Source organism: Delphinus delphis, chromosome 8, assembly GCF_949987515.2.
Source record: "Delphinus delphis chromosome 8, mDelDel1.2, whole genome shotgun sequence".
Lineage (NCBI taxonomy): Eukaryota > Metazoa > Chordata > Mammalia > Artiodactyla > Delphinidae > Delphinus > Delphinus delphis.
In genome coordinates this window covers 107214007-107232748 of record NC_082690.1, presented here as the reverse complement: position 1 = coordinate 107232748, position 18742 = coordinate 107214007, and the positions used below count along the sequence as shown (strand labels likewise).

The 18742-nt window shown below is 50.0% G+C and overlaps 1 protein-coding gene and 1 long non-coding RNA gene across 5 annotated transcripts in view; one reads left to right on the top strand and one right to left on the bottom strand.

Moving 5' to 3' along the window:
* The window catches only part of CTTN (cortactin), a 33173-nt gene extending 25069 nt beyond the window's left edge, over window positions 1-8104 (bottom strand). Inside the window, exons 1-4 of one of the 4 annotated variants that reach the window (XM_060019463.1) lie at window positions 7994-8104; window positions 4092-4188; window positions 1767-1853; window positions 1557-1630 (exon numbers count right to left, since the gene is read on the bottom strand). In XM_060019463.1, coding sequence (XP_059875446.1) covers window positions 1557-1630; window positions 1767-1853 — 161 coding nt within the window. In that variant the 5' untranslated portion in view covers window positions 4092-4188; window positions 7994-8104. Of the gene's footprint in view, window positions 1-1556; window positions 1631-1766; window positions 1854-4091; window positions 4189-7969 lie in introns of all 4 variants that reach the window. The other 3 variants (XM_060019465.1, XM_060019461.1, XM_060019462.1) reach the window with 3 other exon arrangements.
* Window positions 8105-8171: 67 nt separating this feature from the next.
* LOC132430157 (uncharacterized) lies at window positions 8172-11690 on the top strand. The gene is made up of 3 exons (XR_009520443.1): window positions 8172-8524; window positions 10744-10879; window positions 11266-11690. It is a non-coding gene; the product is annotated as an uncharacterized lncRNA (long non-coding RNA).
* Window positions 11691-18742: the final 7052 nt, after the last annotated feature.

Here is an 18742-nt window from a genome sequence, read left to right as displayed (position 1 = left end):
ACACTTAGACGGTTGCTCTTTCCTTGGAGCACTCCAGCTTTTCATTCAAAGGTGAAGTGAGGGGTTTGCAGAATTTACAATGTGAGCGCCACTTTTACTTTAAACACTGGGAACAGTGGGACAGATCACAAGATGTGGCCAAAACCGGGCAGGCCAGGAAGCGTCTGCAGCTGTCTCCGTCGGGAGACCCACAGCAACACGACGGCCACCTGATCCGGTTCCTCTCTGCCCAAGGGACAACATGTCCACACCTCAACATCTGGACAACAATCCCAGAAGTTCGGCTACAAAACCAACCAGGCCTGGCCACCTCCCGACCCCCTGACGAGCACAGGAGGAAGACCAGCCTCCCAAGAACACGGAAGGACCAACAGCCGTCCTGTCCCTGTGTGCTCTCTGAGCTCTACCCACCCAGAGGCTGCCTGATGAGAGAGCTCCTTTCTCCTCCAACCTGCCCTCCCCAACATGTTCTGATGCCACAGGGAACAGAAGAGATGAGGCCCAGATGGCATCAAGCCAGAAGGCAGTCTAACCCCACAGCGGGCGCCCCGAGTCAGCCCCTGGCACCACCTCCTCCGGCCGGTCCCAGGCCCTTCTTCAGGGGCTTGTGGGGAGAGGGTGGGCTCAGCGACTCAGGGAGGGAGGAACACTGGTGTCTAAAACACCTGAGCTGCAGACTTCACCTCCTTTTCGGGACGATCTACTGAGTCTCTCTCAAGAACAGCTTCATTTTACTGCAAAGATCCCAGGGCCAAGCAAGACCAGCTCTCTGCCAGTGACCAAAGCGGGTCAGCAGTCCGTGAGGACACCTTCACAACCAGGGCATGGGAGCACACACTCTGAAGCTGGCACAGACTGAGCACATTCTAAAAGGTCCCTTTATCTACACCTCCCGACAGGAAAACAAGCTGCCCCAGAGGTGGCCAGTTGCGACAGTGCCGAGTCAGACAATGACACGCTTCAAGCAGCTCTCCTATTTGAGGCTTTTAAGAGAACACAATGCTGAGAATTCAGCTCGTGGCATCCAACTGATCACGATAAAATAATAAAAGTATAACAAAAAAATTAAAGAAGGGTGTTTATGGTCTAAGGTATTCAAAGACATCCACACTTTAGAAACCTCCCATCAGCAGAGAGAAGAGCTTAGATAACTGTGTTCCTCGATGAAAACCACAATATTGAAAAACAGACTCTAGAATTGGAAGCACGGAAGTCATTTGCGATGGGAATTTTTAAGTTACCGAGCACGTCCGTATACATACACGTACACAAACACGCAGATGTACACATCAGGTCTTACATTCACCTACTGTATAAATATCGAGTCACAGCATGCAGCGACAAAGACCCACTGCAGCCAAAACATACACACACACATACATACATACAAAGAACAATGCTGCAAAAAATAAAAAACAAAATAAAATAAAAAATCGAGTCACAAAACAAAACAAAAGCAATTCCACCATATGAAGCCATGACCTTATCTCTTATCCCTGCCTTATCTTCATCTTTCAGAACATCACTGTCACACAAATACCGAGAAAGTCTCTTACTTGATGTGCTCCTGGTGCCCAGACCCCTGGACGGTTTTGGCCCCCCATCGCTGCTCTTTTTCACTTACGTCATTCTGAAAAGAAAAATAAATGACGAGTGCACCCCACAGCCTGGATTGTAAGACAACCACCCACCCGCCCACCCAAACCCAAACCCTGGGGAAATCCACTCCGGGAGACGTGAAAGGCAGGCAGACTGGTGACTTGTACCACGAAATCCGGGTCGGTTTCCCAGTCGTCGGCTCCCGCGTCGTCCTGGGTGATGGACACGGTGTGGCCGGCCGAGGCTTTCCACATCTGGAAAAGCAGCCCCGCAGTTACAGAGGCCCGGGAGAACCCTGCGCAGAGGCCGACGCAGACACCTTTGCCTGGGACCCCAAAACCCTAGAGGGCACAGGGCAGGCTGGGGGGCTATAAGCTCAAATAGTCACTCATAATCCCTGAGTGACACCCGCAGGAACAGAAGAAACGCAACATTTTTTAGCTCTAACACTGCTGTCAACCGGCATCAGAAACAAATAAGAAATGCTCCTGGCTTCAACTCAAGTGAGGAAATTTTCTGGAAAATAAAGAAGTCACGTGTGCACTTACTTCACTCATTGGGAATATCTTCCTCTCCCACTAAGTCTCATGACAACGATACTGTCCAACACTGGGAACGCACCGAATGTCACCAATGGTAAATTTTGTTGTATTTTACCACAATTTTTTTGAAAAGCACCCATCTTAACTTCAAAGTGGAAATTTGGAAATTACTGGAAACCTAATAATGATTTTCTTAACTCAGACTCTGACAAGTCAAATATTTCAAGCGTTGCTTTGCCATCTACTTGGGAAAATAGCACATAAATGCCAACCTGTCCTCTACTAGGCAGCTCTGAAGACTGGCCACCCTGCTTCCTCAGCAGAGTCCTGAAATTCTGTATGTTTTATCTAGTGGACAGAACCATGATGCAGCTTCACAACTGAACCACATCGTTCTTTTCTTAACTGCAAAGGCAAAATCTAGCTTTTAAGGGTTTCAAAAGAAAACTATGTATGAGAAGAATGGATTCATTCTCCCCAAAAGTACTTATAAAATTTCACATAGGCCAGGAAGCAACTGAAAGCTTATTTTCATCTCATCAACCAGAGCCCCATCCCAGCGTCTGAACTGAGGACGAGCAAGTCTCGCTCTGTGGGGTCACCGTGCTTCTGTGTGAACCCAGACTGGACGAGAGCCCTTCACAAGCCTGAGACTCCCCTGTCCAGGTCCACCACCCCCGCCAGCTCCGCTGGGTCACAAGTCCAAGGCGGTGGCAGGGGCGAATCAGGGTGCAGGGCTCTCAGATTTCCAGATGCAACTCCCGCCATGTCACCTGGGCAGGGAATCATGTGCCACCAGGTGGGACAGGACCAGCAATGTCCCTTCATGGCCACTTCAAACCTTGTTCCCCTCTGACCAGGTACGGCAAAGCATGGCAACAATTTCCCAGACGTGGACTTCCCTGGTGGCTCAGTGGTTAAGAATCCGCCTGCCAATGCAGGGGACACGGGTTCGAGCCCTGGTCCAGGAATATCCCACATGCCACGGAGCAACTGAGCCTGTGCGCCGCAACTACTGAGCCTGCGCTCTATAGCCCACGAGCCACAACTACTGAGCCCACGTGCTGCAACTACAGAAAGCCTGCACGCAGGAATAAAGACCCAACACAGCCAAAGATAAATTAAAAAATAAATAAATAAGTAAATAAAAGACCAGTTTCTTTTGAGATTAAAGTAAAACATAGAACTTAACCAAGAAATAGTTTCTTTAAAAAAAAAAAAAAAAGAATTTCCCAGACGTCAACTGCTTTTGACACAATTTTCGAGAGCCGACGGACTAGGTTCAGCACAACCAATGCGCCCATTCACAGATGGGGAAACAGCTGCCTGAAGCTAAACGGTTTGCCCTCAGCCTCTGACTCCCCAAGCCAAGTGTGCCCCGTGACACCACACTGTCCTGGAGAAGGGGCTGCCCACCTGCAGGACTCTAGCTGCCTAGAGTTCCAACCATTGAGGAGACGGTCACACAAAAGTCGGGGGTCTCCAGCGAGGCTCACTTCCCCCCGAAGGCAAAGGTGAAAGCCGATGTCCCAGCCTGAGACTTTTCCAGACTCATGGGGCTAACGCTAGCAGAGCCCACTCTTCACCCATCTTTCTGGAAGCCGGCTTCACTCGTGCGCAGGTGAGCACTTCCAGGCTCTCCCTAACATCGTGCCCGCTGCCTCCCCCGCCCAACATGGGACAGGAAGAAGGCGCCAGGTGGCTGCTCAGACAGGACAGAGATGCTCCAGGTCCTGCACTCCAGAGTTCTGCAGAATCCCCTCCACTTCCTAGACCACAGGCAACACTGGAAATTGACTTTATTTTTCAAAGAAGGAAATTTCCTCCCAGACAGTTATCATCCCAATCTCTGCAAACCCAGCAAAAGAACACCCCTCGTGTTCCCTGTCAAAGGGGTTTTACCTTGCCCACCCACGGGAGAGCACAGGAGAATGTTCACAGTGCACAAACCTTTCTTTTCCAAGTAAAGATGAAAGGTGCTCACAAAACTCTGTTTAAAACACGGGAATCCAACGAGGAATTTCCAGGCATTTGTGAATTATTCTGTCTGTAAAAAGATTAAGAGTAAAAAGCTCAGAAGGATATGTGCTGACGGGCACCCAGGGCAAATCTTTACGTGTGGAGGTCCTTTTAGAATACCTCTGAAATCCTCGCAAACATAACGAGGTTTTGCAGAGCAATCTGAAAGGAGGGTGGGAAGAGTTACATTTTACTAACCAAAAAACTCAACCGATTTTCAGCCACAGTGAGAAACTACAGAAAATAAAAAAGTTCCAAAAGATTTATAACTGTTTGAAGTTTCTTCTTAATGCAACCAGAAACTATTGCCTCAATTGCTAACATACATTTCCTGTTCGCTAGAATCCTGACTGCTTTCCATTTCTGGGCCATCCTAATTTATGACTCTACTAAAAATCATAAAATTCTATTACCCTGGGTTTTTAAGAAAAAATAACATAAGAGAAGCACTCCCTGAAGGAAGGGATCATGATGTGGCTGGGATGAAACCCAGGGTGGCGACGGCTATTGGAATGTGAAGGGGGCGACTCGGGGAGCAAAGGAGAAGCAGGCTGCATCTCTGATGAACGGGTATGGTTACTGCACAGGACCAAGACTCCAATTCCCCAAGCCACCAGCTCAGCACCTCTTGATTGGACACTGCACTCCCAGACATTACAGATGAATACAATCCCCTTGTTCTCCAGGAACAAACCAGTCACAGGCAAACACCATTTGTATCGGCACACGGCTTGCCATGCTTTAGGAACTAGAGGGGTGATGCTCTGCTGGCCCTCCTCACACTCAATTTCCCCTTTGGAAACCCTAACTTCTGCAGGTTGCTTACTTAGTACATTCTGGGTATCGCAGTTATCAGCCAGCATCTATAAAAGTCTACCCAAGGGCAGCTAGTGATAGGCTCAAATCTACAATAATTTATTACCCGCTCAACGCTTTAAGTTTTTGAAAAATTAAAAGCCTGGGATTTTTTGGATCCAGAGGTAATGCCTCTGGACCCCTACCTCACACCATACACAAAAACTAACTGAAAAATGGATCAAAGACCTAAATGTCTGAACTAAAACTATTAAACTCTTAGGGAAAAAAAAAAAAACATAAGCATAGATTTTTATAAGCTTGAATTTGGCAATAATGCTTAGATATGACACCAAAAGCACAAGTGAAAAGAGAAAAAAATAAATTGGACAAAGTTTTAAACTTAGTGCTTCAAAGGACACCTACCAAGAAAGTGAAAATAATTCACAGAGAGACACATATATTTTCAAATCATAGAGAATATATAAAGAACTCTTACAATTCAATAATAAAAAGGACAATTAATCGTATTTTTAAATGGGAAAAGGACCTGCACAGACATTTCTCCAAAGATACAGAAATGGATGATAAGCTCAAGAAAAGACAGTATCATTAACCATCAAGGATATGCAAATCAAAACCAATGAGATACCACTCCACACATTCTAGAATGGCTACTATCCAAAAAACAAACAATAATAAGTTTGCTAAGGGTGTGGAGAAATCAGAACCCTCTTATGTTGCTGGTGGGAAAGTAAAATGAAAAAGTCTGGCAGTTCCTCAAAAGGTTAAACACAGAGGTACCGTATGTCCCAGCAATTCCACTCCTAGGTATATACCCAGAGAAATGAAAACTTCCACAGAAAACTTGTAAAGGAATGTTCATAGAACATTACTCCTAACAGCCCCAGAGTGAAAATAACCTAAATGTCCATGTTATGTAATAGATACATAGCAGGTAGTCTATGCATACAATGGAATAGTATTTGGCAATAAAAAGAGTGAAGTACTGACACACGCTACAACATGCATTACTCTTGAAAACATTATGCTAAGTGAAAGAGGCCAGACACAAAAGACCAGATATTATACAGTCCCATTTATATGAATGGCCAGATCTGGCAAATCTACAGAGACCAAAAGTAGATTGGTGGTCGCTTAGTGCTGGGGGGCTGGGGGACAGGGACAGGGTTTCTTTGTGAGGCGATGAAACCACCCACGCACAATTAGCTTTCCATTAACCTCACCCTCTCCAGGGCAGCAGGAAGCCAAAGGGAACAGAAAGGTATCTGAGCAGCCAAAACAGACATCACAAGGCCCACTCTCTGCACCACAACTGCTCAGAGGACTCCCCTCCCACCTGGCCTCCTCCAAGGTGACTCAAAGCACCGCCTGCCCAGTGAAAGAGGAGAAACCTGATGGACAACGCGCCACCCCAGGACATAGGCCACTGCAACACAAGGCAGTTCCCGGGGCTCACCACCATTCTCTCCCTCAATCATGTGCCTCCCCAGCCCCTACTGAGTGCCACGGACCAAAGATCTGCATCACCAATGCCATTCATACAATTTAAGTGTTTTATAGATACGTCTCGCAAAATGTTTCAACTAAAAGTCACAGGTAGTGCGGGCAAACTGCCAGTTGGAGGGGGGGAGGGGCAGAGCATCAAAGACAACCCTGCATCCTCCGCTCTTCATTCTTGTGTCCGGAGGGGCCTTTAGGACCCTTCCTTGCTCCTTGGGCTCCAGGAGTACCTTCCATCCAGGAGAAGAGCAGGCCCACCTGCGGCACCGGCGTGGTGACTCACCCCGCCGTCAGGCCCGGCCCAGCGCCGGCCTGCGGGGCCGCCAGGCCGAATCACGCGGTCGGGCCCCGGCGGCTTAAGCCCCGACCAAGCTCCGCGGGACCAAGTCACCGCGGAGCCCCAGCGGGGAGCGCTCGCCAGGGACGCCTCCGGAGCTGCGTCCAGCGGGAAGAGGATTCCTCGCCCCGGAGCCCGACGCGGCCAGATCCCAGGGGGAGGAAGCCCTGTCCCCCTCCACCCGAGACCCTCCGGCAGGGCCATCCAGCTCGCGTCGGAATACTCCCCAAGAGCCCCTTCCAGCTCATTTCCAGCACCCCCAGAGGAGGGGCTGTTCCCAACCCACAGCCTCTCAACTCTGCAGCTGCGCCGGTCGCTGCATTTCCACTGACCTGATTGCAACACCTCCCGCTAGGTGCGGGCCCGGGAGCGGGGTGGGAACTGCCCCGCCCGGCCGCCCGGAGACCCCAGCCCCTCCGCCCCTGACCCCCCCCCGGGTCCCGGACCCCTTCTTGTAGGGCTCCTCTCCTACCCTAGTCCCCCTCTCAGCCCTCCGCCCCGGCCCCTCCCTCTCGGCTCTCTGCCCCCGTCTCCTAACCCTCCAGGAGGTCCTGGATCCCCTCCCCGTAGGCCCCCTCTCCTCCTAGTTTCCCTCGGCCCTCCGCCCCCTTCCCCTAAATCCTCGGGGCCTGACCTCTCCCCCTAAGCCCTCTCTCTGCCCCTTCCCCCGACCTCGCGGGTCCTGCGTCCCCTCCTGGAGGGCCCCTCCCCTCCCCTAGACCCCCTCGGCCCTCTGGCCCCTTCCTCCTAGGAACCCGGGCACCCTCTCCTCATACCCCGGACCCCTCCGCCTCTGGTCCCTCTCCTCCCCCTTCCTGCCCGCAGCCCCGGGCCCCTCCCCCTCCATCGCCCCCGACCGCTCAGAACCGCGTGCCCTTCCCCCTCAGGCCCCGACCCCTTCCTCTTCCCCCAACCCGCCCCCTTTCCTCTGACCTCAGCCTCTCCCTCCGGCCCAGGCCCTCCCTCAGCCCCCAGCCAGCCCATCCCCTTCTCTCCGACCACAGCCCCCTGCCCCGGGAAGCCTCACCCGCGCTCCCCCCGCGCCCGAAACCGCGAGCGGAAATGCGGCGAGACCGCCGCGGCCGCCGCTTCCTTCCCGTTTCAGGACCCGGCGGCGCCCCGGGACCGCAACTGAGGAACCGGCCCTCCCCACCTGGCGGAAGGCGCGCTCGCTCACCACCACTGCGGTCGCTCCGGTCCAGCCCGGCTCCGCCCTGCCTCCGCCGCGCCGCCACCTCCCGCCGCTCCCGCTTCTCCTGCCGCTCCTAGGCGCCCCTCTCCACTTCCGGTTCCGCGTGCGGGGGCGGGGCCGCATCCGGGTCCCCGAGGCCCCGCCCCCTCTGGCACGCCCCGCCCCCGCCCGGTCAGAGGCCTACGGCCTTGCTGAGACAGCGGGGTGGGAACCGTGGTCAAACCCCGGCTGACTGGCCCGCGGTCCCTGCAGCCTCCCTCGTCCACGTGGCGCCGGAAGCGCCCACCGCTGGCGCAGGCGCGAGCTCCGCCCAGGTGCCAGCCTGCGAAGCATGCTTAAAAGTTAGATGACTGTACAGAGTACATTTAGGCCCACCATGCGCGGGCCAGACTGTGCTCAGATGGACACAATCCAAGGTGCTCATACTGAATTCATAGCACAGCCCGAGGGAGCAAAGGGAAAATGAGCCGGGAGAGGGGACAATGCCGAGTGCGCTGAGCCCTGAGGACACAGGAGGTAACTGTGACGGCCAGTCACCTAGGAGGAATAGCGCCCTCCTCATCCATCCGTCTGGCCATCCATTACCCATACGTACGTCATCCATCCATCCATCTTCTCCACCCATGTTCCATCCATCATCCATCCACCCACCCATCCATCCGCCTGTCCATCCAGAGAAGGCCCGATATGTGTCAGGAATAGAGGTCAGCAGAATAAACGTGGTCCTTGCCCTCAGGGACCTTTCAGCCTAGAAGAGGGGTCAGGCATTAATCGAATAGGTATATACTTAGGAAACAAGGTATATGCTATAGAAGAAGTCAAAGGTCATGACATTATATTGGGGAGAAGACGGGACCCGAGCTCATCCAGGAGATTGGAGGTTTCTGTGAGCGATTAACATTTGTGCTAAGATCTGAAGGCCAAACAGAAGTAAACAAGGTAAGAAGGGAAAAATTTTCCAGGTAAGGAAAGAGCCTGTGTGAAGGTCCTGAGTCAGGAAAGGTCTTGCCACATGGGAACTGAAGGAAGTTCAGTGCAGCAGAAGTGTGGTGATGAAGCAGGGTAGTGGGGCAAGATGGGGCCAGGTCATGTAGAGATTGGGAGGGCAGAGCAAGGACCTTAGTCTTTATTCTAGAAGAAACAGGAAGTCCTTGGAGGAGATTAAGCAGAGGGGAGACATCATACAGTTTGAACTGTAATGAAATCCCTCTGGCTGCTGGGTGGAGAGTGGGTGGGAAGATGGCCAGGGAGGATCCTAATATCCTGCTTGCTACCACCAGTTCAGGCAGACTGTTGGTAGCAAGTAAGATGGAGAGAAGTGAGTAGGTACAAGATACACTTAGGAAGCTAAATTGTCAGGTTTGAGGATGGACTGGGGGTACGGGGTGGGGAAGGAGATGTCAGGGGTCAAAGGATAATTTTTTAAAGATAAAATCATGATTTTCAAACACATGTAAAATGAACACATGTCAAAGATCTTATTTCACTTAATAATAAATGAAGCAACAATGTGTCACAACTTGTTCAGAGGAGAAGTCAAAGGCATGCTGAAATGAATTTGCAAACACCGGTCTATCCATAGGGCAACGTCAGTTGTATTTCATTGGACACAGGTAATTTGCCTTTCTGTGGGTGCAAATTATTTGCATCTGTTTTCTCCAGGTTAACTTCTACCTCCACAGAGGTACGGAATAATCTAGGCAAAAACAACAAAGGCACACATCCTGTAGAATCGTGTTTATCAGAGGCTCCAGCATTCTGTTAAAAGAATACCTAAGAATCATTTTTGCCCGTTCTAAAGTCTGGAATTTTTCCTTCCAAAAGGATGACTCCTAGTATCTGAGTAGGTGCTCAGACAGGGCAGATGGGCAGGGTGGGGAATGAGGGTTGGGGGAGAAGATACACCAAGATTGCGATGGAAGAGTGAGGATACGTTTGTGGACTTGGTACCTTTGAGGGGCCTGTTGCATGTCAAAACGAGGTCCACGAAGTGATGCTGGAGAGATGGCTTTTGAGCAGGAGCTTTAAGACTAAGCAGGATAAGGACGTAAAAAGGTAGGAAAGGCCATCCCGGGAAGAGGGAGGGATTGCAGCAAAGGCACAGAGGTGGCAAAGAACGGGGTCCGCATAGAAAACCTTGAGGTCAGATGGATAGAATCGAAGTGCTTTCGCTTCCATCATTACCACGGACAGTGCAGTGCTGTGTGCAGTCAGGCATCAAGCTAATTGCTTGGTGGACTAAGGGAAGGCTCCCTTTGGATATAGGATTTTAGGCTCTGGACGCAGAGGATCTGACAATAGATCCCAACTCCAAGGCCTACTAGCTTTGTGACCGTGGGCAGTCACTCTGTCTTTCTGAGCCCCGGTCTCCCCATTTGTGCAGCTAGCTGTTGTCTCCTGGAGATTGTAATATGCAGGTCCCACGTTGCTTGGTTAGCCCAGGGCCCGGCATACAGTTAGTGCCCAGTAAGTGTTGGCCCTGTTGACTGAAAAAGGATGCACAATGTGAGAGTTGTGAGTTAAGTTTTATTTGGGGCAAAGTGAGGACTACAGTCTGAGAGACAGCCTTTCAGATGGCTCTGAGGAACTGCTCCAAAGAGGTGGAGTTGGGGGGGTCAGTAGACATGATTTTAGTGAAGGGAGGGGCACATGCAGTCAAACACACATTTTCACAGAGGCTAGCTGCTAGTCACGAGGTGCAGATGTCCCTGTTAATAATTTTAGTGCTTTTCTAGGTATGAGAAGACGCAAGAAATTGGACTCAGAAAATCTTCTGCTGAAAATATCTAACTATCTGAAGACCTGTTCTGCCAGTTTTTCCCAGAGTACAGAGCACTTCATTCCTGATCTCCACCCTGACCTCCTTTCAGGGTAGGTTGAAAGTCAGTGACTGCAGTGGCTCATGACTGCATCCTTGTAGAGGCAGAGGGAAACATCCCACCTGGAAGTAGGGGAACTAACATTTGGGGACAGCCTGGCCTTGTCAGACACCACTGTGAGATTTTTAAAGTATAAGTGTGATACTGTGATTTATAAGAAATATGGGGACTTCCCTGGCAGTCCAATGGTTAGGATTCTGGGCTTTCACTGCTGTGGCCCGGGTTCAATCCCTGGTTGGGGAACTGAGATTCCCGCGAGCCACGCAGCGCGGCCAAAATAAAAATTTTTTAAAAAGAAGTATGTATTTGGTCATTCAGATGACCAACTGTATATTTCTCATATATAGTTGATGTTCATTCACAGTTCCTGTTTTACAGCTCCCCAAACCCTTGGAATTTCCTAACTGTTAAGAGCATAAATGCGTCTCGTTATATGAATGAGCTGACTTTTGGAAAGCACCTAAGGATGGGAGCTGGTTGCCAGGAGAACCAACTAAGTGACTAGAGGGTTGGAAATTTCAGTCCCACCCTTGAGCTCTGGGGAGGGGAGAAGTGAAGAACGGCGGGTTGAATTAATCGCCAAGGGCCAAGAGTTCATCAATCGTGCATGTGTGATGAGTCCTCCACAGAGACCCAAAAGGACGGGTTCTGGGAGCTCCCGAGTTGGTGAACGTGTGCAGATCTGGGGAGAGCGCTGCCTGGAAAGCATGGAAGCTCTGAATCCTTTCTCACACCTTGCCCTGTGCACCTCTTCCATCTGGCTGTTCCTGAGTTCATAACCTTTTAAAATAAATCTGTGACCTAGCAAGTAACAAGGTTCTCTGAGTTCTGTGAGCCACTCTAGCAAATTCATCGATCCCAAGGCGGGTTGGGAACCTCTGACTTATAGCCAGCGGCTTAGAAGCACAGGTGACAACCTGCACTTGGGGCTGGTGTCTGAAGTCCAAGGAGGAGGTCGTGGAAACCTCCAGTCTGCAGCCGGTGAGTCAGAAGCGCAGGTAGCAACCTAGACTTGCAGTTGACGTCTGACGTGGGCGTGCGGGAGTTGTGCGACTGGATCTGTAACCTTCAGGCTCTGACGCCACCTCGGAGCAGGTAGCATGAGAACTGAGCTGAATTCTCAGGCGCCCTGCGGGTGTCTGAGAATTGTTTGTTGGTGGGGGGTGGGGGGGGACTACCCCGACATTAGAAGTGGAGTCTCAGAACACCAATAGGATATTTCCTTTTCCCCTCAAAACAGCTTTATGCGTTGAAATTATTTTTTAAGAGTAGTTTTTATTGAGCTATAATTACATAAAATACAGCACAGCCACTTACAGCATACAATTCAGTGGTTTTTAGTATTGTCAGGAGGTGGCACTGTTACCCTCCAGGGCTCTTGGCCCCCTTAATCAATAGAAATGGATCAGAAGCCAGACAAGAAATTCAGGCAGGGCTGTACTGGGGCCCCTGCTGCAGCAGGAGGGTGCGAGAACAAGTAAGAGGTTCCCTCGCTCACTTCCCGAGGGGGGCAGCTGGTTCCCTCTATGGGGGGCGGGTAGGGGTGTGTCCTGGGGTCGGGCTAGAGCGGTGACTTAGGAGGTTTGCCCAGCCCTTTTTTTTTTTTTTTTTTTTTGCAGTACGCGGGCCTTTCACTGCTGTGGCCTCTCCCGTTGCGGGGCACAAGCTCACGGGCCCAGCCGCTCCGCGGCATGTGGGATCTTCCCGGACCGGGGCACGAACCCGTGTCCCCTGCATCGGCAGGCGGACTCTCAACCACTGCGCCACCAGGGAAGCCCCGCCCAGCCCTTTGGTCATGGTGTGTGCAGGGGTCATGCGCAGTACCCTGCTTCTGCTCCGGGCTCTTCAGAAGTGGCAGTTGGGTTTTGGGGCTTTTTGTATCTTGTTGTCCGTAATTGCCCCAACTGTACATGCACGCAGTTATTTTTAGTCCCTTAAAGTTTCTTTGTATTTTGTTGCTCAAGGAGATGTTTGTCCAGATGTAAGCACTGCAGCAAAGGGTCCCAGGTCCCAGGTCCCAGCCTGTCTCAGTGCAACCGTCACCACAACCGACCTTTAGAACATTTTCATCCCCCCCAGAGGAGACCCTGCTTGTTAGTGATCAATTTCTATCCACCCCACCCCACCCCAAGCAACCACTCATCCGCTTTCTCTCGATGAGCTGGAATTATTTTTTTAATATTTATTATATTACATAATTATATAATACATATGCCACATTCAATGAGCTGGAATTACTGCTTCCATTGTCCAGATTAGAATAACCAAAGCTCACAGGAGACTGGTCAGCAGGAAGGTGGCATGAGCTTTGTGACACACAAAGACCACTCTGGCTGCTACGGGGAGGACAGACCGCACGGCATGTGGGTTCTTAGTTCCCTGCCCAGGGATCGAACCCGTGCCCCCTGCAGTGGAAGCACGGAGTCTTAATCACTGGACCACCAGGGAAGTCCCATTGTATGCATTCTAAATATAACGTTAAGGATCCTTAACATTACGGTGTTAGCCCTTACGACGCCTTGCTGCTTCTGGTCTTGCAGTCTTGGAACTTGAGACTGCACTGCTGTGAAGAACTCCTGGAGTGTGAGAGACGCCACATGAAGGAGAACCCAGGCCTCCCAGCCAAAAGCCAGCACCAGCTTCCAGGTACCTGACTGAGACCATCTCGGACTTCCCAGCCCCACAAGAGCTGTCAGGTGACTGCCATCGCGTAAGTGGTTCCAGGAAAGACCAGCGGAAGAACCACCCAGATTGCCAGTCCACCGGATCAAGAGAAACAAGAAATCATTGTTTTTACCACTAAGTTTTGGGGTGGATTTTTACAAAGCAACAGATAAGATAGCAGATGGAGATCTTTCAGGGAATTGTGAAATCGATTTTCTGGGGGAGGAAAACAGTATAAAAAGTATATAAGACGGCAGAATAGAATATATGAGTTCATTTCATACAGAATCGTTGCAATTATCTATTGCTGTGTAATAAGGCACTCCAAAAGTTCATGGTGAAAAAGCCACCACCATTTTATGCTGAAACTTCATATGCTGGACCAGGAGTTTGGCAAGTGCAGGGGATGTGGTTCATCTTTGTTTTCAATGGAGCCTCGGCTGTGATAGATCAAATTTGGGGCTGTGGCTGGATGAACTGATTAGGGCCGTACGTCTGGGGCCTTGACTCTGTCTGCTGGGTGCGTTCCTCGTTTCTTCTCCCCATCATGTCTTCAGGAACAGGAACGTCCAACTTGGCTTCTTCACTTCCAATAGGCTGGCAGGAGCCACGAGGATCTCGCTCTGCACAGCTCTCCATGGGGCCAGCTTGGGCTTCCTTACAGCATGGTGGGCCTGGGTAGCTGGACTTCTTACTCGGTGGCTGGTTTCTGCAAGGCTTCTGCTGACCTCGTTTCACAGGTCCGTGAACATCACACCTGCTACATTCTGTTGGTCAACCAGGTAAGTCGCTGAGGCCAGCCCAGGCTTAAGGAGGTCGGGAGGGGGGATTAAGACCCCACCTCTCAATGAGAGGAGCAGCAAAGAATCTGCAGCCTGGGGGGTATTTTGTCACATACTGTATTTCTAAGATGTCATTGCTTGTAAGACACATCCTGACTTCACGGGTAAAAAGATGTGAAAAAACGGTCATAATAAAATTGATGAAATGTAGAGCTGTGGTGTAAAATGTTTTCCACTGTGGCTTGCTTAGAAGTTCAAAACTAGGCTAAATTACCTTCCAAAGTGAGAGCCAAGAAGCAATTTCCAGACATCTAGTCCAGACTAAGACAGTTTGTCACATGGAGGATGTCCCTAAAATAACTATTAAAATTTTTGTTATGCTAAAAAAATTCACACGAATGCAAAAACAGATTAATATAATAAACCTTCATGAAACCGTTACCCATCTTTTTTTTCTTTTTTAACATCTTTATTGGAGCGTAATTGCTTTAAAATGTTGTGTTAGTTTCTGCTGTATATCAAAGTGAATCAGCTACATGTATAGACATCCCCCATATTCCTTCCCTCTTGTGTCTCCCTCCCACCCTCCCTATCCCACCCCTCTAGGTGGTCACAAAGCACCGAGTTGATCTCCCTGTGCTATGCAGCTGCTTCCCACTAGCTATCTATTTTACCTTTGGTAGTGTATATATGTAAATGCTACTCTCTCACTTCGTCCCAGCTTACCCTTCCCCCTCCCCATGTCCTCAAGTCCATTCTCTATGTCTGCATCTTTATTCCTGTCCTGCCCCTAGGTTCATCAGAACCTTTTTTTTTTGTAGATTTCATATATATACATGGAATACATATATACGGTAGTTGCTTTTCTCTTTCGGACTTACTACACCCTGTATGATAGACTCTAGGTCCATCCACCTCATTACAAATAACTCAATTTTGTTTCTTTGTATAGCTGTGTAATGTTCCATTGTATGTATGTGCCACATCTTCTTTATCCATTCATCTGTCGATGGACACTTCCATCACCCATCTTTTACAGTTATCTCCCCACAGGGTCAATTTTTTTTGATCCATATCCTGACTTACCCCTGCCCCAGGATTATTTTAAAGCAAATGCCAGACACTGTATTATTTCATCTGTAAATACTGGGGAATACTGTCTTTCCACATGCCTTTTTTGTTGTAATCACAGTAATCCGCTTGGCTTGGCAATAGATAATATTTACAGCCTTATTAATGGAAACAGTGGACGTGGATTCAACCAACTTTGATTTAACTGTGTTGGGAGAGGAAAGGGCAGGGCAGAGGAATGCTAAAATTCCCATCTACCATAAAGAGTTGCCAATCTGCAAAGTCTAAAATTGGTGAATCAAGGGCTTCCCTGATGGCGCAGTGGTTAAGAATCCGCCTGCCGGTGCAGGGAACATGGATTCGAGCCCTGGCCCGGGAAGATCCCACATGCCGCGGAGCAACTAAGCCCGTGTGCCACAACTACTGAGCCCGAGAGCCACAACTACTGAAGCCCACACGCCTAGAGCCCGTGCTCCGCAACAAGAGAAGCCACCACAACTAGAGAAAGCCCGCACGCGGCAACAGAGACCCAACGCTGCCAAAAATAAAAACAAATACATTTATAAATAAATAAATAAAATTGGTGAATCAAGGGGCCACATTAAGCACAAATTACTTAGGAGTAAGGAAGCAACTAGAGGAAACAGTTAACCCAGCTGCACATGGACCACAGAAGGGGAAGTCAGAGAGTGGGGCCGCTGGGGTCTCACTTAAGTGATATACACGTTATTGCTTTGATTAAAATAAAACATTAAAAAGAAAGTAAGGTGGGGACTTCCCTGGTGGTTCAGTGGTTAAGACTCCACGCTCCCAATGCAGGGGCCCCGGGTTCGATCCCTGGTCCGGGAACTAGATCCCACATGCATGCCACAACTGAGTTTGCATGCCACAGCTAAGGAGCCTGCCTGCTGCAACTAAGGAGCCTGCCTGCCACAACTAAGACCCGATGCAACCAAATAAATAAATATTGAATTTAAAAAATTAAGATGTTGGAGAATTGATGACTAAAATCTCTTCGGCCCTATAGGTAGTGTAATACTACAAGTCCTCAGTTACGTTTTCTTTTTTTTTTTTTATAAATTTATTTATTTCATTTATTTTATTTTTGGCTGCATTGGGTCTTTGTTGCTGCGCGCGGCTTTCTCTAGTCGCAGCGAGCTGGGGCTACTGTTCGTTGCAGTGCATGGGCTTCTCATTGCGGTGGCTTCTCTTTGTTGCGGAGTATGGGCCCTAGGTGCGCAGGCTTCAGTAGTTGTGGCGTGCAAGCTCAGTACTTGTGGCGCACGGGCTTAGCTGCTCCGCGGCACGTGGGACCTTCCCGGACCAGGGCTCAAACCCATGTCCTCTGCATTGGCAGGCGGATTCTTAACCACTGTGCCACCAGGTAAGTCCCCAAATCACTTTTTAATAGAGCAGAGCCTGTCGGTCTACCTTTGCAGCTAGGGACACTCGACACACTCCAGTTGGAAGAATACTTCTCCTACCAGTCAAACCTGTTTGCACACCATGGGGCATTTTGATTATTTTAAAATATTTTCCATGTTCTACCTGGCCAGTCTCTGCCAGCACCTGCCAGGTCACTGTGAGCCGTCTGATGGTCCTTCCCCCCACGTCCCAGCCCAGCCCCCTGCTCTCTGCTCACAGCGCCCTTCATGGGATGTCGAGGGTCCAGTCCCCACTAGAAGGCAGTCCCTGGGCAGGGCCAGTTCTAGCCATCCTGGTATCTCCAGGGCAGCAGGGTCTTCTCCAGAGTGCCTGATGGTGGTGGTCCCACAAAGATACGTCTGTGCACATCTCTGGAACTGGTGAATGTGACTTTATTTGGCAAAGTGATCTTTGTAGATGTAATTAAGGATCTTGAGATGAGATCGCCTTGGATTACCTGGGTGGGCCAATGAGAGGTGTTCTTATAAAGAGACAGAAGATGAGACACTCAGAGAGGCCACGTGAAGACAGAGCAGACTGGAAGGATGCAGCCACGGCCACGGAAGCCAGCAACCACCGAACACTGGAAGAGAGAATGGACCCTCCCCTCGAGCCTCCGCAAGGACCTGGCCCACCTCCTCTCCCACTGCACCTGCACGCTGGGCATAGGGCTGCACACAGTGCTGGTCTCAGACAGCAGTACTTGAAAAGGTGCCCCGCTGAGTCCAGGACATGAAACAGCAATGGCACCGGCTACCCATTCTCACCAAGGGATTAAGCCAAGGAAATGTAAGAAACAAAAGGATCTGCGATATTTAGAAATGTATTGAGGACTTCCTTGGTGGCACAGCGGTTAAGAATCCGCCTGCCAGTGCAGGGGACACGGGTTCGAGCCCTGGTCCAGGAAGATCCCACATGCCACGGAGCAACTAAGCCCGTGGGCCACAACTACTGAGCCTGCGCTACAGAGCCTGTGAGCCACGACTACTGAGCCCTCGTGCCACAACTACGGAAGCCCACGCGCCTAGAGCCCGTGCTCCGCAACAAGAGAAGCCACCGCAATGAGAAGCCCGCGCACCGCAACGAAGAGTAGCCCCCACTCGCCGCAACTAGAGAAAGCCTGCACACAGCAACGAAGATCCAATGCAGCCAAAAATAAAAGTAAACAAATTTATAGAAATGTACCGAATGACACGTGGGTAGTTACAACAGCAACTGTGGTAGCACTTGGATATGCACCTACTCATCTATCTGGCAAGAACACAGGAAAGACGGACTCTTCCGGATACCCCGGAAACCCATCTTGGGTGAGGAGAGGACTTAGCTCGTAAAAGGCAAAGAACAAAAACTAAAACCACAGTGACCTCAAAAACGCGTGACAGGAAACTTAGATCCTTAAGGGTAGGATGTGTAGCCTAACAAAGAGTTTCTAATGGTGGGAAGAGTCAAGACCCCCTTTAACGTGACCATACCTGGACTGCAGACTGACTTCCCTCCCATCCCCGTGATGGGCAAAGCCCTGGGCACTGGCTGTGAAGGGAGCAGACCTGAGAAGCATGGCTAACGAGTGTTCTAAGAGAAGCAAAACTACAGAAACGTCTTCTTACTGCTTTCTTTGGGTATTTCTCCGTCGACACTTGTTTTTAAGGCCTAAGTGGAATCAATGAGACAAGTTGTCATAAAACACCTGCAGCTTATGAATCAGGCATGACTCCGTTTCCAGAATCTTTCAGATACGCAAGGCTCGCTTGGCTTTGTTCAGGCAGAAATGGAGTGTGAGATGAGAAAAGCACTCTGTGGTTTTCAATCTCACGCTTAAGTTAACCCTGAGAACTAGGAAATGCAGAAAATAAGGCCGCTCCTAAGTTAAACTGGAAGACGAGCAAAGCACAGGTTCTAAAGAGGGAAACACT